Here is a 23,554-nt window from a genome sequence, read left to right as displayed (position 1 = left end):
AGGATGTTTATACTTTGCAAGTTGCATCCTGAGATGAAAGGCTATACAATGTGTTCAACATAATGACTTTGTTCGACTTTCAATCACAGGGGTGAAATGTTCAAAAAAAAAATAACAGGGTCTTTTGAATGAATTTTAATCATAAATACTGATATTTTGCCTGTAGCTTTATTTTAGATCACTTTTAAGGTTACAAGTGTGAGTTTTATACCAGGTGAGCGATGCAGGCCCATTGGGCCTCTTGTTTTTCTCTCTTGTTGTTTGGTTTGCTTATTTTTCTTATATAGTTTTTACTCTATGTTGATGTTATATTGTTTTAATGGTTAATTGGTGCAATTAGTTTCTGTTATTTTTAAAGGTTATTACAGCTCTTTTTTTATCAGGTCTGTTCTAGAACCACATATATGTGGGGCAGGAAGGCACCTTTTTGTGACCTCCATTAACTATATTTTTTTCCGTGGCCCACTATACTATCAATCATTAACACCACCACACATACATTGTAAGCGCCCCATTCACATACATTCATATCTGGAATAGCTAATTTGTGGCAATGCAAGTGAGGTATAATGAAACTACAGGAGCTACCCTATGAGACTTGACCCAAGGCCAGTGAAATGGAGGTTACATCTTGGCTATTATGATTCTTGAAACAAAGTCACAAGTTCTAATAGAAATCATAATATTTATAAAACGTAATACATGTAAATTTGATATTTTATTTAAATGAATATTTCATGTATTCTTATATTGGCATCATAATTATGCAATATCTAACAATAAGTTGTTTTCTGACAATATGTTATAAGTTTACCATAAATTGTTAGTTTGAAATGCACGAGATATGCTTTTAATATATCATTAATAAAAATCTGGAAGTGGATATGATGTTTTTGATATTTATTGTATCGATGCTAAATCACCAATGTTTAGCATTGACTTAACTTTGTCGAATTACAAATTCCTTTCCTAGATATTCTCATACTTTACCAATTCATTGATCAAAACCGGTTCAGAAATGAGGTCACTGGAGCAATGTCGAAGATGTTTTATAATTAGAAACAAGTGACCTTCACTTTGGAATCAACCCGAAACATAAACTCCTTTGAGGTACAATGTATTCCCACACTGATATGAAGTTTTATTTATATCGTACATTCAGAGATGATGTCCCTGGAGTGTTGACATTTTCAGATAACAGTGAACTACGTACATGACCTTCACAGGTAACAGTGACCTTCAAATTCATGACCTTCACACATACCCTGAAATGTGGAATTGTTTGAGGTATTATTAAACCTGACCGCTGAAAAATTTGTTAAAAGTGAAGTCACTAGAGTGATTACAACTTTGACGCCATCTTGTTCTTGTGTCAAGCTCCAAAATTGACAATTCACAGCTACAGACCAGTGGAAACCTACTTGTGAAATTTGAGAACAATGCCTCCAGGGCCCACTTGTATACAAGAGGCCCAAGGGCCTTAGCGGTCACCTGAGTTATATCATAGGTACTGGTAGCTTTATTTTATTGTTTAGATGTGATGTGTAAATCAGCATGTAAACTAAGTGAAATACAATACTTGTCATGTCATCAATGGATAAGAATTTGAAAAAAATGGTAAATGTTCCCTTTGGGGCCCCGCCCTAGCCCCTGGGGATGGGGCAGGAATCCTAATTTTACAAAGTAAAACTCTCATTTACCCAAGATGATTCTGACTAAGTTTGAGCAATTTTCTGCTGAAAATGGATAAAATATATACCGAAAAGTGTTATTTCCCTATATAAACTATATTAAACGTTACCCCCTCCCCAAGGGAGAACGGATAGCTCGGGGTCCTGATATTTTCAATTTAAATAAAGCCCCTGATGATCTTTCTTTCCACGTAAAGAAAATCACTGTAGTACCTCTGAGTCTGGAGAAGAAGATTTTTGAAATATTGATTAATTTTCCCTTTGGGGCCCCGCCCTGGCCCCAGGGGTCGGGGTAGGAATCTCAATTTTACAATTTGAAACCATCTACCTCCAAGGATAATTCTCACCAAGTAAAAATAATTTCCTACAGAAAGTTGTCAAAATATACCCAAAAGTGTTATTTCCCTATATAAACTATAGTAAACTTTACCCCCTCCCCAAGGGAGAACGGATAGCTCGGGGGTCCTGAAATTTACAATTTAAGTAAAGCCCCTGATGATCTTTCTTTCCACGTAGAGAAAATCACTGTAGTACCTCTGAGTCTGGAGAAGAAGATTTTTGAAATATTGATTAATTTTCCCTTTGGGGCCCCGCCCTGGCCCCAGGGGTCGGGGTAGGAATCTCAATTTTACAATTTGAAACCATCTACCTCCAAGGATAATTCTCACCAAGTAAAAATAATTTCCTACAGAAAGTTGTCAAAATATACCCAAAAGTGTTATTTCCCTATATAAACTATAGTAAACTTTACCCCCTCCCCAAGGGAGAACGGATAGCTCGGGGGTCCTGAAATTTACAATTTAAGTAAAGCCCCTGATGATCTTTCTTTCCACGTAGAGAAAATCACTGTAGTACCTCTGAGTCTGGAGAAGAAGATTTTTGAAATATTGATTAATTTTCCCTTTGGGGCCCCGCCCTGGCCCCAGGGGTCGGGGTAGGAATCTCAATTTTACAATTTGAAACCATCTACCTCCAAGGATAATTCTCACCAAGTAAAAATAATTTCCTACAGAAAGTTGTCAAAATATACCCAAAAGTGTTATTTCCCTATATAAACTATAGTAAACTTTACCCCCTCCCCAAGGGAGAACGGATAGCTCGGGGGTCCTGAAATTTACAATTTAAGTAAAGCCCCTGATGATCTTTCTTTCCACGTAGAGAAAATCACTGTAGTACCTCTGAGTCTGGAGAAGAAGATTTTTGAAATATTGATTAATTTTCCCTTTGGGGCCCCGCCCTGGCCCCAGGGGTCGGGGTAGGAATCTCAATTTTACAATTTGAAACCATCTACCTCCAAGGATAATTCTCACCAAGTAAAAATAATTTCCTACAGAAAGTTGTCAAAATATACCCAAAAGTGTTATTTCCCTATATAAACTATAGTAAACTTTACCCCCTCCCCAAGGGAGAACGGATAGCTCGGGGGTCCTGAAATTTACAATTTAAGTAAAGCCCCTGATGATCTTTCTTTCCACGTAGAGAAAATCACTGTAGTACCTCTGAGTCTGGAGAAGAAGATTTTTGAAATATTGGTTAATTTTCCCTTTGGGGCCCCGCCCTGGCCCCAGGGGTTGGGGTAGGAATCCCAATTTTACAATTTTAAAGCCTCATCTACCAAGGATGATTCTGACCAAGTTTGAAAAAAATCCATCCACTGGTTCTTGAGAAGAAGTTGAAAATGTAAAAGTTTACGCACGACGACGGACGAAAAGCGATTAGAATAGGTCACTTGAGCAAAGCTCAGGTGACCTAAAAACATCTCAAAGTTAAGGAAAATCTCAAGCAATGTATTGTCTATGGAAAATCTTAGACTTGAGGAAATCTCAAGAGTTGAGATGTTCTATACAATGGGCCCAGTACTTACAAGATACAACAATAACATAATTTATATGTAAAAATACAAATTGGTCACCTTGCAGCCATCTTCTTCCAAGAGCCAGCCAGTTAGGATTCTTGGGCTTCATCACGATGCAAACAGTTGGACCCGAGTTGTTTATGAAATAAGGTGACCCTAGTAATATAATGTTGCTTTCAGGCGAGACTTGCAAGTCCACCAGGATTTATACCTGAAAATGTTACATATAAAAACAAACAATCATCCGGTTGGACCGAATATGCAAAAGGGGCCTTGGTATTGGTACATTATACCTTGGATTTCTTTACTGGTACATTTAACTTAAAGTAATGAATTCTCTAGAGCTGCAGAATGGACTAAATTTAATGTCATCTTGGATGCATGTGGGAGATTGGGAAGAGCATAAATTCACTTCCCAACAATCTCTGAAGAAAGGGCCATAACTCTGTATGTAATGGGGCACAAAACTCAATTTCAGTATGTGTCATTCTAACGGCGCACAAAACTCAATTTCGGTATGTGTCATTCTAACGGCGCACAAAACTCAATTTCGGTATGTGTCATTCTAACGGGGCACAAAACTCAATTTCAGTATGTGTCATTCTACCAAAGAGGTAATCACATACACAATTAACCAATTCTAAGTATCATTAAAGAGTATATGGGATATGGCCTGGATAAAGTGACATATCGGCTGACTGACTGAGTACAAACTTATCCTCTCCTCTTGTTGTACCAATCAAAAACAAAAACAGAAACAAAAACAGAAACAACAGATGCACTTGTTTTTTTCAGTTTTATTTAACCACATACAGTACACTAGTTTGTATCTTGTATTGGTCTCACTCATGTCTCACTCTCTTCCATCCATTCAAAATGTTAAATAGCTCTATAAGAATATTGTGAGTATAAAAAGTTGTACAAGATATGATACTTGAAGACATGTACACAACATGCACACCATGGAAACGGAATACTTCAATGAATAACAAGTAATAGTGTTACTCGCATGTCATCATTTTTACACAACACTCATGATCATGATCGAATAAATGTCAAATTATACACACTTTTAATAAACATTTTTTCTAACATTATGGACAAAAAATGTACATCATGCCAAAAAGAACTATGTAAATTACATGGAACTGGCATGTCCTGACTTAAATAATAATTACAAAATATTCCACTAACTATCATTATTTGCAACTATTTAAAAATTAGAAATAAACCACAAAATTAAAATGTACACAGTATGGTATGTACTTCAAACAGAACTGTATGTACAACCATCAATATTTCTTTCTCCCTAAAACTGCTTTAGAAATTTTAGATTCACTTAAGAACTTTTCTTTAAAAGTATCAAATCCTTACCCAGCTATTTGGCATATCAACAATATTAATAGTCATGTAAATGTTGACAAATGATCATTAAAATACCAATGTATATGTATGCCATGACAAATACTGGTCAGAGGTCAGCATTAATGTTACGAGTTAATAACCTATACTACTAGCTACCATTTAACAGTATTAAGTGAGGTAAAGCTAGCACACCAGACAAATATGGGGCTTTTATAGCCGTATTGAGATTATCTCCTTTCTATTCCAATTACAAAACATCATTGGCCTGATAAAACAAAAATGTTTCTGTATTTTTCATGATTTATTTCAGCTTTTTTTAAAAGAATTTTTTGAAATAAGATCAGCACATCCATATACACATTATGTATGTGCGTCAGTAAAAGACGGACTCAAGATCATGTATCAAAGGTTTAAAGATAACTTTGCCTCTCTCCAAATTTTTTTTTCCAGGCAAAAATTCTCCATGAAATAGCATTTCTTTTAATTTTGGATTCAGTTACAGCCACGATCGGATCCCATGATAGAATGAATTCTTTCAAATACATTGAGTCAACAGCTTGTTTTCTTGCACAACATTATGATAAAAGTAACTGGACAAAAAAACTTTCAATAGCATAATTAATCCTGTATTATTCCTTAATACTGTAGGGATAGTGTACTGTATATATATATATGGGCACTGCCAGCAGTTCAGGGCCAGTAATTATAACTTAGCAATGTAAGGGATTGTGATTTTTTCTTCTTATTGACTGCAAGGGTCAGTGAGCAAGCAATATTTGGGTAAGTGATTGTGAATCGTTTATATTGTCTGTTCAGGGTAAATAATTATAAGTTAGCTATGTTAGTGATGTGTACTGCTTATATCAACATGTGTACAGTTTTTGGACAGTAAGCTAGCTATGTAGGTGATCGTGATGGCTAGTGCATTATTTTTAGAGACAGCTTAGCAGCAGTGAGCTATCTATATAGCAATGTATATAAACAATGTAAGTGATAGTGTACTGTTTGTTTTGGCAGTTTAGGGTCGATGAGCTAAAACTGGAAGTTTCTATTTACAGTTTTGGTGATCAACCAACAAGCCTGTCCTCTGCATACACAGAGCAGCATCTTTTGAATAGTACAGCCATCTTCATCATTTATCCACTGTGTACACTATACAATGTACACCAATAATCTGCTCAACGATTACTAACACAATCATTTGTTCAAATGTAATTACTGTACGCAATACACTGTTCACTATCCTGTCCATTCACAGTACTCTAAAGATAATACACCAGTCCAGCACTACACGCAATCAATGTACAAAGTACGGTCCACTAACTGTACACAGTCCTCTATTCTTCACTGTATGAAGTACTACATGTATAAAGATAATACACCAGCACTTGGCTTTAAAATCACTGTACAAAGCACTCAGTCCAATCAATGTCCAAAGCACTCTGTCGACTGGATGTACAATTGTACTATTGTACACTAGTACTCCACCCAATGATTGCTGTACACACTACACTTGATTGTACATCAATATTCTCTCAACTGGCTGTCCAATCACAGTTTAAGTGTCCTTGTCCTCCTGACCTGGAGTAACCACACATTTAGAATATTTACACACTCCTTTTGGTTTGTTATCACACTCAGTCATCAATGTAAGGAAGCCAGAAAGCCTGAAAAATACAAAATAAATAAAAATATATAAACTGAATTATCACAAAGGAAACACTTGTATCACCAAATCCCTAAATAAATAATCGTATGTCAGAAAGAGTTTTTCTAACTTAACTTTATCTGGTATAAACCAATTTAATCTCTTCGTGTTGATTATATATTACAAAGTCACAAAATAAAGTACACATTGAAAAATTGTTTGCTATATCCCATCATTCAATACGAAGTAGAAAAGAAAAAAACAACACTCAGGTATTCAATGCAATAAGTTGGACATACAACTCACCATGTTTGTACAGGCAGTTGCCAGCATCATGTATTTGGGGTTGAACTGCACACATTGGACAGGACCGGGGTGATCACAGTTGAGCACAGATACCCTCACTCCTGTGTCTGTGTTCCAGGTATGTATCCTTCCGTCAGTAGAACCTGTGACAAATACATGTTTCTTCTTCTGTAACTGACTAGTATATGAAGGAAAACCTAGCTCCTGGTTAGTGTCTACCTATCATACCAGTTATGTCAATACACACATTAATACTGTTCACAGCAACATCTCCCCAGGATTTCAGGATGTCAGAAAACATCCAGGGCTATCATTTGACCTTTGACATTCAGTTTTGTCATTTAACTTTTCCCTTAAAATTTAGATGGTCTATACATGATCTTTTAAACCCAAAGATAGCCCTGTACATTTTTGCACACACAAATAAAACTAAGGGCTAAGGCCTATAACAATGGCATGATAATTAGATACTGGCCTGACCTATACTAGACTTGCTAATATTTGAGTAAGAGTAGCACAGGGACTGAACATTTTTTTTTACCTTTTCCAATGCTTTTTATTCAACTTCAAATCTAGCCTTTTGTCTTGGTATAATATGAATATAGACAACGTTTCATCAGATTCCAATCTTTGCGAAAACCGTTGATCAATCAGAATGCAAAAGGCAATGAATTCTGCACAGATTTTGTTCACCTTTGGCTTTGAACTTTGCCGATGTTTAATAGAAATCCTAACCAAATTTCTTCAGAAACCAGTCATATTTGATAAAGTTATTGTGCTGAAACCATCAACCAATCTGAAGGAGCGCAGCATGCAAATTAACTTTGCACAAGTTTGGTAATTTTAAGCTTAGCCTTAGTTTTTCCGTTTGTATACAAAAAAAATGTATTGTATTTGCTTTACAAGATTCACGAATATTTTATAATATTTAAAAAAGAATCCTGCGGAAACTGAAGTGTTGACCATTTAGGGCACAATACACTAATTAAGATTGCAATGAATTTTGCTGGGCTGTTTTCGTTTATCGTGATCTGAACGGTTGAAATGGTTGGACCACAGTTGTTTGTTTATGAAATAAGGTTGGACCCAGTAATCTAATGCTGCTTTTAGGCGAGCCTTATCAAAGCCTTGCAAGGCCTACATTAACTTTTACAAGTCCACCAGGATTAATGCCCGAAAATTATATGTTTAAAAAACGGATGCACCGGTTGTTCCACATAAAAGAACAGCCCCTGGTCATTGTACATGCCTACCAAGTTTCATCAAAATTGAACAATGTTTAAGTTAAGCCCTCTTAGTCAGAGGTGCTGGACACAACTATATATGATGTATATTTATACACATATCAGTGTGTCCAGCACCTGTGATCTTAGTCTCTGATAGTCTGGAGTCACCTTATAGCTATCTGGCTGAAATCTTTGAAAGCAGATTTCCCAAGCATGATATTGCAGTCCTAGCTGATTAGGGAAGAACTTTTCTGTTTCAACTGAGGAGGGATATCTTTTTCTCCGACTAATTATATATATGTTGACTTGTGTTTGTGGACTTTGCTGATCTTCTTGATGCTGTTTTTCAGATGCTTGGATACACCGAGCACTGTTTGAAAAATATAAGTTCAAACTTACCACAAAGAGCAAACTGAGAATCAGGACTGAACGATGCCTCCAAAGGAATCCCTTTGTTGTTTTGAAACCCCTGTCAAGGATATAAAGAAAACAGCATAAAATACAGACAACTTATAGAAACCCTTTACTTATGATTTATTTTCATGTGAAAAAAACCCCAACTTAAATCTAGGAAATCTACTGGAACAAGCCCTAGACATCATAGATATAAATACTTGGTAATTCTTCTGGAACAGGCCCTAGATGCTTTAAAGATGGCCGCCTGTTGGCCAGTTTGACTTCCCCATCAGTCCAAAAATTTGATGTGCATACCTTTGGACTATGGAAAACCTTCATTTGAAAGATAAAGATCCCTCCAGTGCTTTCTGAGAAATAGTGCTATCAAAATGTGTTTAAGGACGGACGGAAAGAATGACAGACAATGGATGAAGGGTGATTAGAATAGCCCACCATCTGATGATGGTTGGTTAAAAAGGCAATTTCAACAGAAAGATACCAACATGTACATGATTCTGTCAACAGAAGTAAGGTAATCGGGAGCACTTTTTTTTTACTACAGTAAAAGAGCAGAGAAAGTGGAAGATATGCATTTGCCTAATTTTTCATCTGCCCCAACTCAAAACACTTGTTAATTTGTTACAATTTAGAATAAATTTACATATATATATATATATATATTGGTACTCTTATTTAAACATCAATTCGGAAAAAAATCCACTCCTCCTGTTCACAGTTGGAAACAGGGAAGATTATCAACCCTAATGGGTGAAAAAACATTGTGCCAATAAAAAGGCTTATTTCCTCAACAGCATAACTCACCATGAATGTCTGAAGGGGCGTTCCCTGGAAAGCATCAATCAAGCGCAGGACTTGTCCGTTAGTAGAGATGAGGATGAGCTTACCGTCTGCACTAAACTTCATCCCTGTCCAGTCACAATCACGATCTTGTGACAATTTGAATGAAGCAAATGGTCCCTGTTGAAACAACACTTCAAGTATTAAACTGAAACATAATATTTTTTTCAGAAGAGATTTTAAAGAGCATTATAAAGATCTTTGAACAAATGCTGCAGTAATTTGCTCTTTGACCTTCATCATGAGAGTACTGACCTGTTTGTAGTACGGAACATGACAGAAGTGAAAAACTTTTTCTCTTAAATTTTGAGTCAAATTACATGTCCTTTCAAGTCAAAGCTAACTTTAGAGAGTCAGCAATGTATTATCAAAGGTCTATTGAAAGCCTGCCAGAAGCTATGGTTCAGGACCATGGTTTGTTTTTGGTTTTAACACCTCAAATCAGCTTACATCATGTGAAAACAGGGCAAGGTCCAATCAGACATGGAAAAACGACAAAGTGGTTGCTATATACCCACTGTACTTTGCTAGGATGTATTCATATGAATAATCTTACCTTATCAAAGGATCTCAGATCATACAATTTGACAATCTCTGAATTGATTCCTGCTGCAAAGATGAGGCCATCAGGGTCAAATGCTGCTACTGGACGGCCGGGCAAATGCATCAAACCCTGATTACAAAAGAAAAAAGTGTTAGAGTTTCTAAAACTTTAAAAAGTCAATAATATTTAAACCAACAAGTCCATGATAAGGTATATTTCAGCATAGACAATGAATGCATGTTAAGTCTTTCCTTAGACAAGTAGAGTAGATACAGAATAAATATAACTTTAGGTGGAAATCTGAATATTTTATACATATTTTTGTTCTTTTTTTTTAACGATTCATCTTGCATTTTATTGCCTAGAATTGCAGATGCTTTATCCAATAATTATATCTAGAAAAAGGGAAAGGCATTCCCTGAAAAGTTGTCTAGTGCACTTACTAATAGCGGACAGATCTAGCGTGAACATTTACAGAGAATACCATATCAGTATTATAATATGACTTTCACCTGGCAATTCTGTGACCGTAGGTCCCACAGCCGGATAGTTTTGTCCAGGGATCCCGATAGGAACGAGTCGTTGATGGGTGACATGTTTAAGGTCACAACCCTGGTAAGAGGCAGATTCCAATTATAATTATATAAGTACATACAGTTACTAATATTTTGCAATATATATAAATATTTTCACATTTTTTTCAATGAGAGAGAATCATGGTATGATGGAATCACATTAGTTCTGTTCCAATACATTTTAACCTATTTATTTAAAACACATTTGCAAAATGAAAATTATTTTAAGTTTACATATATTTATGAAAATTAAGTATGTAATTATCAGTATTTTTGGTTAATAACGCAATCCATTTGGAACTGAACTCATTTTTGCCAATCAGTATAGACGAACAGTTTCACGGGAATGATACAAGGAGTTGATTTAATGTAAGAATGAAGCAAAGACTTACTTCTTGGTGTGTCCAGGGAAGTACCGGATATATTTGTTATCATGGAGGGACAAATATCGTATGGTATCTGAAATACATAATTTACTAAATGAACATCAACCAATTTGTTTGATATACCATTATCTCCATATCCTGTATAAACAGAATAATCAACACCAATAATTAATATCCTATTCTTCTTGGAACAAAATTATGTAAAAAGATAAATCCTAGATCTACACAACTAATGATGATTAGATTCTAACTGTAACACTAGAGTAATCTTAGTTTTATAATCTAGTACCAAGACATATACTTTTCTAAAAGGCAATTCATGCTTGTATTTCTGACTTTATATTTTACTTACATTAACAGTATGTTATGTTCTTAACTTACCTGAAAATAATTAAAAACATTCTAAAAATCACTTCATAAAATTGTCTGAAAAAAACATGTGCATCGTTTCTTACCATCAACCTTTGTTGAGCTGTGAAGAGCAGTGTTAACTGCATGAGTGTAGCAAATGAGATCAACTCCATATTTCTTGCTGTTCAATGTCCGTTTCGGCCTTTTCAGGAAAAAAAAGAAAAAATACATTCAACTTTTGGTTGTTTCATATAAAAAATTTGTGAAAAGAGCGATATGATCATATTTGTTTTTGGCATCCGTAAAAATATCTAGCCCCAAGGCTTTTTCACACTATTTTTTGGCAATGGAATCTAGATCTCTGGATTGGAGAATTTGTTTGGTAGCAAACCAAATTGCAATTTTTTGGAACTTTGTTTTACCAATTTTATTGAGTGAAGTCTAATATATAGCTTATAGACTAAAAGGACATTCTTATTTATGAAATATATATTTCGTTTTCAATGTGCGATGTTGCAACTCATCAGAAAACATGATAAAAGTTTGAAAGTAAGATATTTGAATTGCAAAGTTTTAAACGAATTTTGGAATAAATTCCATTATTTTCCATCCCACCATAGGAGCATATTATAGACCACCATCAGACAAAGGACACTCACTAGAACTAGAAATCTCTATGAACAGAGTAGGCCAAAACAAGAACACAATAACATACGCAAGTGGAGATTTCAACTTACCACACATAGACTGGCAAAACAACACAACCATACCAGGCAAACAAGAACAAAAACTTCACCAAAACCTTCTCCAGGAGGTCATAGACAACTCCCTCACACAAATAACGACAAAGCCCACAAGAGAATACCACATACTCGACCTGACACTTACAAACAGACCATCAATCATTAACAAGACTGAAACCACACCACCTATAAGTAAATCTAACCACACCACCTATAGGTAAATCTGACCATGACATAGTCTACACTGAAATTGACGTTCGACTGAAAAGAATAAGAGAACCTAGAAACATATACCTCTACAATAAAGCTAACTGGAACAACATAAGAAACGACCTCACACTTCTAAACACAAAACATAACGAACAACCTAACCAAACCGCAGACAATCTTTGGAACACGTTCAAAACAACACTTACTAATTCAGTCACCAAAAATATCCCTCAAAAATACATGACATACAAATCCAAACTCCCTTGGATAACACATTCTCTCCTTCAACTCATGAGAAAATGTAAACAATTACACACGAAAAGCAAAACAAAACATGAACTTATACAGAAATACAACTCAGCAAAATCAGAACTACAAAAACAAACACGCAACGCGTATCTTAACTACATAGAAAAGATGATCAATAGACGAACCCAGCACACCCTCGCCAAGCAAAAAAATCAATTGCAAAAAACTATTCTCCTACTTAAAAACCACAAGAAAAGAAAACACTTATATAACAGCATTACAAAAAGACGGACAACTAAAAACTGACACTAAATGCAAGGCAAATATACTAAACGAACAATTTGAATCTGCCTTCACCACAGAACAGGACTGTCCAATACCAGACAAAAGACCTTCTCCACACCCTCTCATGCCAGAAATACACATTACAGAACAAGGCATCTATAAACAACTCAACAACATCAACCCACATAAAGCAACAGGACATGACAATATACACGGCAGAATACTTAAAGAATTAAGTGACATCACAGCACCCATTCTCACAAAAATCATCACCCACTCACTCACTACAGGAACACTACCATCAGATTGGAAACATGCAAACGTAAACCCAATATACAAAAAAGGAGACAATTACAACCCAGCAAATTACAGACCAATTTCACTAACCTGCATCACATGTAAACTCATGGAACACATCATAATAAGCGCCACAATGACACATCTGGAGAACAACAACATATTATATGACCTACAACACAGCTTTAGGTCCTCCAGATCCTGTGAAACACAGCTCACCACATTCATACATGATCTCGCATCAAACAGCTACATCAACAAACAGACAGACAGACAAACTCCACAACCACACATTACACCAAGTAGAATCCAGCAAATACGTAGGCTTAACATTACAAAATAACCTACGATGGGACAAACATATTTACAACATCACAACCAATGCCAATAGGTCCCTAGGTTTTCTAAAACGAAACTTAAAAATAAACTCACCACATATAAAAGAACACACATACAAAGCACTAGTCAGGCCAAAACTTGAATACTGCTCTGGCTTCCATTTGCGATCAACACAAACCAAATAGAGCAGCATGCTACGTAAACACCAGATACCACAACACTAGCACTGTAACAGATATGATCCACAAATTACAATGGCCAACACTACAAACACGGCGCTGTCACACAAGAATTATCCTTTTTCACAAAACTGTACACCAAATTGTAGCTATAAACCCCAACACAAATACTCACACCCAAAGACCCTCGAACCAGACATGCACACCCTCACGCATACAAACACATATCTGCTACAAAGGACACCTACAAATATGCATTCTTTCCACATAATGGAATCTCCTTCCCATAGCAGCAGTACTTTGCACAACACTAGAGGACTTCAAGGCACACTAACCCTATGCAGCACTCATCACACGCTAAAACATATGCCAGCATTTGATCTATACAGTGCACAAAAAAACACCTAATCACTGTAAATAACCCCCTTTTTCACGCCTCTGCAATAGGACCCCCGAGGACATAAACATCAACATTGATGGAGCCCCCGTAAAATAAAGAAGAAGAATGGTCTATTCTGGTATACCATTTTACCTTTGGGAGATTATCCTTTACAGGTTTACAGCTGAACATTCCCTTTAGATTGTGTCAGTTTTGTCTTCTAGTGGAAGTGTTGGGTGGGGAGGTGGGTGTTAACTGCTTTTGTATAAGTCTGTTAGGTAAGTACGGTTGGGACCAGGTATGATGTTCATATACTTGAAATAAATATATCAAAATGTAACCACGCATGGTCATCACACTAAAATCGTGTACAGTACTGTGCTGTAACGATCAATGCAAGTTTTTGTCTTCAAATGATCGAACTATTGGGAGCAGGGCATACAGGAGTAGGTTCTACTTTCCTATTGTTATTTTTTTTTAAAGGATGCCATTTTAGGTCAGTTTTGATATTAATGTTTGTGTCGTTGTGAGTTGGGACAGGGAATGATTTCATTTTTATGGAATAGACAATCCCCGCCAAAAGAAATCTCCACACATGGGTCATCACACTTACGTTCCATTTTGACAGTCGTAAATTACAATAGAGTCGTCATCACTGCTCGATATAAGTGTTTCGCCATTCGCTGAATAATCTAAACTAGTAATTCTATCTGTATTTTCTCTAAATATTTTAGCAACACGAAAATTCTGCACGACAGAGTCTGTGAGTTTCATGCTTGCCGGTTCTCTCATTTCAACTAGTTTTTATATTGATGGCGTCTAATCGTATTCACTGCGGACCTAATTTGAGTGGAATTAATTATGCAGAAACAAGTAATATTTTGTAGCATTCTCGATGTAATTTTTTTTATCGGCAACTGTGGTTTATTTTAAATAATAAAAAATTTTCAGTACATTTATTTTATTATTTTATATAATAATCTAACCTGAACAATACAGTCGTTAATGTTAAATGCAAAAGTAGCGGACATCTTTCATGTTCTATAACTAACCTTGGCCGATCAAGCCTAGGCCTAGCAGACGAAATATTGTTATCACCTTTGTCGGGATAACAGTCTGACATAGCTATGTGGTAAGTTCAGAGTCCGGAGATACCAAATGATAAAGACTGCCTTACAGACGACAATACACCAGCGACCTCCAAAACTAGTTTAAGCAAGATGTCTTTTTATAATTTATATCTTCATGACACTGACAACACAAATCATTCCAGGACAGCCTAAGACTAAGAGCCTACTTCATAATCACATAGTATGAAAATATTCTCTTTCAGAATCCACATTTTCGTTTCAATGCTGTAATATTGTCGACAGGAAAAATGTGTGAAATATATTATATACAGTACAGTAGAGTAGATCTGTAACTTAGATAGTAAATTATTACAAAACGGCCAAGGCATAATAGTTAGGCTATTTAAGCAGTGCAAAAGTGTCCTGGGATTAATGTGTTCAGCATGACTGCACAGTGCTGGGTGACCATGCAAGTTACACTCAGTTGATGAGAGCATGTAGAGTTGGGAGCTTGAGGTCCCAGATTCAAATCCATGTCATTTTCCCACTCCTTTTACAACATCATACCGTGCAACGAATGTAGCTCTATCAAACAACCTTATACGTCATATCCATAACTGGTCTTGATGCTTACATGTAGCTCCAGCCAATGTCATTAGGTCTATTATATTCCATTTTCTGTAAGTTCCTTAGCTGGTAATTAAAAAGAAGTTTCTGTATTGTTTCCCAGTTGAACTAAGCCGAGCAAACTTTTGCAGATGGTACTGGCATGCGTTGTTCATGGTTTTAACAACATTGTATGATTTTGGAATGGAACATCTATATTCTATTACCTTCATCTCAATTTGATGGTTTTCTGCAGTCGCATCTACATTATAACGACTGCAGACAAAAATAAATCATGGCCATCCATGCTCTAATCTTAATGCTCTTGTTTAAAACTTCACATCACACCCTTCAGATCACTGCTGAACATTGCCTTGCCAGCAACACTATATCCTGGATCCAGGGGCGTTTCTAGGATATTTGAAAGAGGGGGCGTAAAAGCAAATCTTTCGCCGAGCGGAGCGATGCGAAAAAAAATTTGGACTTTTTTTTGCTAAAAAACTACGGATCACCCATCGGATGGGCGAANGGGGGGGGGGGGGGGGCGTACGCCCATTACGCCCTCACCTGGACCTGCCCCTGGGATCTGCCCAGTGCAAGGATTAATTTGTGACCAATTCAATTATTTTTACAGCATGAAGATAAGTCATTACTTTGCCTCATTTGAAATTTCACACTTATTAATTTTTTGCCATGATAGTTATCATAAAATGAAGTTAATGTGTTATATTTTAAGAACTTTTTATGTATACATGCATTTCAGGGGACTTGTGTTAAAGTGCTGTTCACACTTTCCAGCAACATTGAGAGTGTCAGTGACTCATACAAGACTGGTAACTAGGATATCTTATTTAACTACTACATGCAGCAAAGAGCATGTTTCTATGAGATCAAATACTATTAAGATAAGAAACTGTAAACAATTCACAACTGATCAGAATTTAAGCATGGATTCTAAAGAAAGAAGCAACCAATTAAGGGAAATATCGCATCTTCATAGGATTCATATAAAGGACATTTTTGAAAGTTCCCTGGATGCAGTCATGCCGAGGAAAATGGTGAAGAGAGTTTTAAACCTATCCAGGGATAATGAGACACTAACTGTGGATGGCAGGGAGTACGCCTTGCATAAAAATTTGAATGTAGTTGGGTTTGGGAAGGCAGTGATGGGTATGGCCAGGTGTGTTGATGACCTGCTACGTCCGCATATCGTCGATGGGGTCATCAGTGTACCACATGGATGTCACGAACTCCTCGGCAGTGCCGGTAAGAGGTAATTCCAAGTTTTTCTTTCACTTGACTTTTCATTGTCAATAGTTTACAGATATAGAACTCGTAGCATTTTCTTTCTGAAATTGGCCTTTTTGCTCTTTTAAATCTTAAATTATCATTAGCTCACCTGCCCAAACTGTAATAGTAAATGAATTTATGGCATTATGTACAGTGCATTGTCGTTGTCTGTCATTGGTTTGTCATTTGTCACTTAAAAGTCTACAGAAACATGTTATAAGTGGAAATGATAAATTGATATTGGAAATGATTATTATCATAATGGGTATATTAATGAAGTGTGTGGTTCCCCCAACCAGAGGCAGAGGGGTGAGACCTAATGGGGGAAATATAATTAAATCTTCAAAATTGTAATCTTTGAGTAGGGAAAAACAGATTTTAACTGCATTTGGTCTGGAACAATCTTTATCTATGAGGATTCGTTGTTGTATAAACAGAGGGTGTTGCCCTTATTGGGGCAGAGGGTCATGAATTTTTGGGATAATCATCAGACTGTGAAAGCACTTTTGGTTTTGCAAAATAATCATAAGATGATGAGGATTAGATTCTAAACTTATAAAGGTACTTTAGATTGACATTACATCAATCAATCCTGAAATGATGAGCACCAGAATCTATATAATAAATGAGGTCAGCCCATTCTTGAGTATAATATACTCAAGAATGGGCTGACATCACCCCACAAAGTGGGGTAAGGGGATGGGTAATTATTATAATTAGTGAAAGGTCCTCAATTGACATCTCTGAAAGTTGCTGGTGAATTTTACTAAGGTGGCCATTGAGGCTCAGAGTTTTTGAAAAAAACTTCTTTATTTATATAGCATGACATACAAAAGGTTTATATAGTCCAAATGGTATTAACAAAATTGTTAAGTGCTTGTGTCATACAGTAGGTGTACCTAACTCTGATGGTTTATGATCACAGTGAGCAGTTGCTGGAACCGGGAAGTAAGATAACTGTGTACGAGGGAGCCAAGAACAACCTACCCGATAAGGACGCCCACCAAGCTGCCAAGGCTATTTGGGACCTGGTGAAGGATTCCACAAAAAGTGATCTACTCCTGGTTCTTGTATCAGGTAATCTTTTTTTCCCATAGTTTTGAACGTACATTGTATTTGTCGTTTGGAATGTGCAGGTACTATGACATCTACCGGATCGTAACCTTTGGCTAGTGAAGATAAGATTATTATTGATGCAATGGATCATGGAGCCTCTCTAAAATGCTTTTATTAGCCCACCATCATCTGATGGTAGGCTATTCAAATCACCCTGCGTCCATGGTCTGTCCGTCGTCTGTCTTCCGTCCTTAAACAATTCTTGTTAGCGGTATTTCTCAAGAAGTACAAGAGGGATCTTTCTCAAATTTTATATGTAAGTTTTCCGTGGTCCTTAGCTGTGCAAGGCAACTTTTGAGACTGATCGGATAAACAACATGGCCGACAGGCAGCCATCTTGGATTTTGATAGTGAAAGTCCATGTTATATGTAATTTAAATGTGCTGAAGCATTGTGTTAAATGCTGTTGAAATATTTCTTCCCAAAATTATTTGGACCACCAATATATCATTTGGGCCAGTGCTTCAAATTTTTTACTCGCCCCCCATTTTTCTTTCGGGCCAGCAAATGCAGGTTCCTCACTTATCCTTTATTGTTCATGTTTACTTTTGAAACTGATCAGTTAAACAAAATGGCCTACCGACAGCCATCTTCGATTTTTGACATTGAAGGTTTGTTAGTACTATTTCTCAGGAATAACTTGAGGGATCTTTTTCAAATTTGATATGTAGGTTCCCCTTGATCCCTCGTTGTGCATGTTATATTTTGAGACTGATCATAAAAACAAAATGGCTAAAGGAAGAACTAAACAGATCTTTCTCAAATTGCAATGATCGATTCTATTTCTTTCACATTAAGTACTGTACTAGTAAATATGTGAAATGACAAACTCACTTTGAAGGTTGGCTTTCATACACATCAGTATTAAGTTTAGATCAAAAGTTACCTCAAGGTGCATTTACTGTTAACATGACTCGATCAAACAGATTAGAGGAAAGAAGAGAAATGACGGAACTGACAAAGAACTAATGAAGATGGTACAATGGTGGGAAAGTTCCTTTTGGGATCTCTTGTTTGGCATATATTAAAAAAAATATTCTCTCCTCCAGATACAAAAAAGGTAAATGGTTAATCCATTGAGTCTGCTGCTTGGTCTTCAGTGACTAGTTCTTTTTTATTATGAACCTAATTGATTCAGACTTAGCAGAGATCATGATTTTGAAAAGGAGATTTTATAATAGTAAAAAAAAAGGATTCAATAATGTTAAAATGGGGCCTTTAAACCCTCCAGATAGCTGGAATACAAAATAGAAGAAAAAAACCCAGAATGAAACAAGTGTATTTCAAATTTCATCCTTGCTACTTCCATAACGGCTCAAGTCTGATGCTTAATTGTGGATGTTCAAAAGTGACCAATAGGGGCCCAAATGAGGCCACACCTAGTGGTTAATGTTGACATATAAACTTTTAATGATTTAACTTGACAATTGCAAATAAATCCTGTTCAGGTCTTTGGGATATTGAAAAAGAGAGCGATTCAGGCCTCCAGCCCTCTTGTTTACTTCATATTATTCTATGGTTTTTGAAAATTGAAATTCATTTCACTATCTGCATTTTCCGTAAATAAACTCAATGCCTAAAGAACCGTATTATTCAGACATATTTTAACACTGTAAGCCTACCTTTATAGGAGGAGGGTCAGCGCTCCTGCCTCTGCCTAGACTCCCTATCACTTTGGAAGAGAGTGCAGAGCTAACCAAAGTTTTGTCAATCCATGGGGCAAACATCAATGATCTTAATGTTGTTCGTAAACAAACAGAGGTGCTCAAAGGTGGAGGACTTGCAAGAGATGCAAAGCCCTGCAAGGTAAGATTATTCAACAAACTGTATTGTACATTGTTATTAACAATTGCTTCAAGCCAATGTAAAATATTGTGCTAAAAATAATATGTCTGCAATTAAATTTAGTATTATATAAGGAATTCAAACTCCATGGTCCCCTAGCTTGCTGAATATAGAATATTGAGAGATTGTTTCTAAAATGTACTACATTATTTTCCCGTGGAGATTCACTTTGTGGTTTGTAATGACTCAGTATCACAACCAATGGTGAATCAGTTGATGATCAAATGTTTTCTGAAATTTTTGTGTTTACAGGTTATCTGTCTGATTCTATCAGATGTTATTGGAGATAAGATAGATATCATCAGCAGTGGACCAACTGTGCACGATCCCAGCTCTCCTCACATCTGTCTTGAAATATTTAGGCGTCTTGATGTGAGTCAACTTATTCCGAAATCAGTGACTCAAATGCTGAAGCAAAAAATTAGCGAAGAAAGACACACAAAAAATCCCAGTGACGTTGCTGCTCCAACATTGGAGAAAAGGCTACAGGAGTATGCTCATGTGCAGAACATTATAGTGGGAAGTAATGCCATTGCAACCGAGGCTGCTCAAAGAACTGCCACCAGTCAGGGCTATGTGTCTGTCATTCTCAGTACTGAACTGGATGGGGAGGCTAGATCTGTTGGTGCAATGTTTGCAAAGTTGGCAAAATATCTGATTTTGTGCTTTGGTTATCTACCTGCTGATGTTGGCTCACAAGAACTGGTGAAAGCAGAATTAGAACTTTGTAAGTATTTGCCCAAAAAGCTTCTAAAACGGATGGCTGCCACAAGTGATGAAGCACACCATGTGGGGAAGGGGGTGTGCATAGTAGCTGGAGGGGAGACGGTGGTAACTGTGGTAGGAAATGGCCGAGGGGGCCGCAATCAGGAGCTTGCAATAGCCTGTGCAGTGGAACTTAATAACATCATACCTGCAAAATTGGCCAATGCCTACCAGGTGACTTTCCTAAGCTGTGGTACAGATGGTCAGGACGGTCCTACACCGGCAGCGGGAGCCATCGTTGACCTTCAGTTTGTCAAACAGTGTGAGGAATCTGGATACAATGTAAAGAAGTATCTTGATGATAACGATACTTTCAGTCTTTTGGAGACAGTGAACGGTGGTAACAATCAAGTGACCACTGGTATAACAGGCACCAATGTCATGGACATACAGTTACTGCTCATTAACCCTCTATAATGGACATACAGTTACTGCTCATTAACCCTCTATAACGTACATACAGTTACTGCTCATTAACCCTCTATAACGGACATACAGTTAGTGCTCATTAACCCTCTATAATGGACATCATGACTGACTTTACACTGAGGTAACTTCTGAATACAGCAGCATAACCAATTAGAGAGGAGACATAAGAGCATCTGTGAGTAGTTTGAAATGTCAGAAATAGCCAGCGTTGTTGTTATGGCTTGGTCAGTTTAATTTTGTTTAACGTCCTGTTATCAGCTAAGGTCATTTAAGGACGTGCCTCCATGTGTGCAGTGTATGCGTGCTTGCATGTGTGTATGCAGGAGACAGGGTATGTTAGTGTGTTTGCTTCCTTGTGATAGCGCTTAGCGCTCTGATGCTGACTTTATAGTACTATCTCACTGGAATACCATGCCGAAGGCACCCAGGTGGCAGAATACAGTAGAAATGGCCCGACTCTGATAAACAAGGCACATGTCGAGGAAATGTAAACACAGCGGATTTACCCTACACAACACATGTATACATGTATATATATTTGTAAACTGCATCACATTTACAATACATATAAAGTACTGAGAAGTGTACAAACCTCTTTTTTCTATGTATGTCACTTGTGTGAAAACCATGGTTACCACATAAAAAATTACCAAAAAATGCCAAAAATTGTTACTTTTGACCCAAAATTTGACCCCCGCAACTAGTATTTTTTTTCCTAAGTTCTGTCTGAAATTACCTACCTGGTTGCAGAATTATCTGGGTCCCAGTAAAGTTGTAAAACTTGATTTTTTGCAATTTTGCGTCGTGTGCTGTTGTCAAAATTTTATTTCCTTTTTTTTTTTTTTTTTTACAAATGTGAAGCTCACATAGCCCACTTCATCATGCTTAAACCAATTTTAGTACAGTTTTATTTTGATATTTTTTAAACATATCATTATACAGGGGTTAGCCATTTAACAAAAATATCACCCATGGCCACAACCCTCTACTGTATACTGCTACCCCAGCACAGCATTCTCCCTGGTCTCATTATACTGACAACGGGTGAATCAGTTGTTGCCATTCCCCTAAGTGCTGAAAGTTAAGCAGGGAATAACAACTACCATTTTTAAGGACTTTGGTATGTCCCGGCCTGGGAACATAATCCATTGCCTCCTCACCTGGGCGACGCTCAACATTAAGGCCAAAAGTGAGGTAATGCCAAGGAAGGTGCTAGGAAATAAAAGGTAGTTAGAAATAGGAAGATTTAGATCCCAAATATTGCAATGGGTGCGGCAGATATATTTTGTAAAAGCAGAGTAAAAGTGATGGTAACCCAACACAATCATAAGGCACTGAGATCCAATGACGTCCTCCAGGTAGTGGTCTGTGGTCTTTAATGTACAGGAATTGAAGGCGGATACTAGGGTATTCAGCAGAGATCATCCAAGAGAGTTTAATATATAATTAAATAAATGATGGAGCAACAACAGGACAATGTTTAGCACTGACTTGTCTAAGTAGGCTACGCCAGCCTTACACTTTTTTTGTATGTGAGTGTTTTGTGCACTCAATAACTGAATGTGTGAAAAGACTAAAAAATTGAAAATATATTGAAATCCAGAAACAACGTTATAAGTATCCAGTACTACCTGGTATGTTGAAAGTCTCTTGCGGTGGAAATTTGCACTGACTTTGTGCTTGAGATAAATAATCGGTGCAAGAAACAGGAAGGAGAATGTAAGTGACATTATATTGAATATCTTGCAGTAAAATTGTCAACATTACACAATATGAATTAAGGTATCAAGAGGTAAAATATAGAAAAGCTATCTAATCCTGTATCTGACCTGTACAGTGTCAACTACATTCTTCAGTGAGTACACTTCTATATTTGGTAGTGTTGCTGATACAACTACTTTTACTTGTCTATTTACGCTTTTTCTTTGTGGTATTTTTTTTAATAAGCAGAATAATTTTTAGTAGTACATGAAATGATTAGTATATATAAGTAGTAAAATTTCACTAGAAATATTTATACTTAAATTATATAAAGGTTTTTAGCTCACCTGGCACGAAGTGCCAAGTGAGCTTATGCCGTGGCGCGGCGTCCGTCGTCAATATTTTACTTTAAATGACTTCTTCTTAACCGAAAGGCCTAGGGTGTCGATATTTGGCCTGAAGCAAACTGGGATGAAGGGCTACAAAGTTTGTTAAAATTAATGACCTTTACCCATTTTCAAGGTCACAGGGGTCGGATATGTTAAAAACTTTAAACATCTTCTTCTCGATAACCAAACTTCCCAGGGAGATGGTATTTGGCCAGTAGCATGCTTGGGTGAAGGGCTACCAAGTTTGTTCAAATGAATGACCTTCAATTATATTCAAGGTCACAGGGGTCAATTGTCTTAAAAAACTCTTTAAACAACTTCTTCTGAATAACGAAAATGCCCAGGCTGATGACATTTGGCCAGTAGCATGCTGAGATGAAGGGCTACAAAGTTTGTTCAAATGAATGACCTTCACCCATATTCAAGGTCACAGGGGTCAAATATGTTAAAAACTTTAAACA

General features: G+C 36.7%; 2 protein-coding genes across 3 annotated transcripts; one reads left to right on the top strand and one right to left on the bottom strand.

The window, feature by feature from the left end:
* Window positions 1–4,323: 4,323 nt before the first annotated feature.
* LOC110462229 (WD repeat-containing protein 82-like) lies at window positions 4,324–14,710 on the bottom strand. The gene is made up of 9 exons (XM_021516103.1): window positions 14,496–14,710; window positions 11,306–11,403; window positions 10,857–10,923; window positions 10,402–10,501; window positions 9,902–10,018; window positions 9,310–9,465; window positions 8,491–8,560; window positions 6,866–7,008; window positions 4,324–6,578 (listed from the first exon to the last, which is right to left on the bottom strand). The coding sequence occupies exons 1-9, from the start codon at window positions 14,672–14,674 to the stop codon at window positions 6,549–6,551; spliced, it is 960 nt and encodes a 319-aa protein (XP_021371778.1). The 5' UTR covers window positions 14,675–14,710; the 3' UTR covers window positions 4,324–6,548.
* A 219-nt stretch (window positions 14,711–14,929) lies between these two features.
* Window positions 14,930–21,260, top strand: LOC110462256 (glycerate kinase-like). 2 transcript variants are annotated; one of them, XM_021516153.1, is made up of 5 exons: window positions 14,930–15,014; window positions 16,322–16,831; window positions 17,774–17,925; window positions 19,595–19,770; window positions 20,062–21,260. In XM_021516153.1, exons 1-5 carry the CDS (start codon window positions 15,010–15,012, stop codon window positions 20,989–20,991), a joined length of 1,773 nt encoding a protein of 590 aa, XP_021371828.1. In that variant the 5' UTR covers window positions 14,930–15,009; the 3' UTR covers window positions 20,992–21,260. The 2 variants fall into 2 exon arrangements, with proteins under 2 accessions (XP_021371828.1, XP_021371829.1); XM_021516154.1 differs by lacking the exon at window positions 14,930–15,014 and adding an exon at window positions 15,036–15,193.
* The last annotated feature ends 2,294 nt before the right edge of the window (window positions 21,261–23,554 follow it).

The sequence above is a fragment of the Mizuhopecten yessoensis genome, unplaced genomic scaffold (genome assembly GCF_002113885.1).
Source record: "Mizuhopecten yessoensis strain PY_sf001 unplaced genomic scaffold, ASM211388v2 scaffold10765, whole genome shotgun sequence".
NCBI classification, from domain to species: Eukaryota; Metazoa; Mollusca; class Bivalvia; order Pectinida; family Pectinidae; genus Mizuhopecten; species Mizuhopecten yessoensis.
This window is presented reverse-complemented; position numbering and strand designations above follow the sequence as displayed.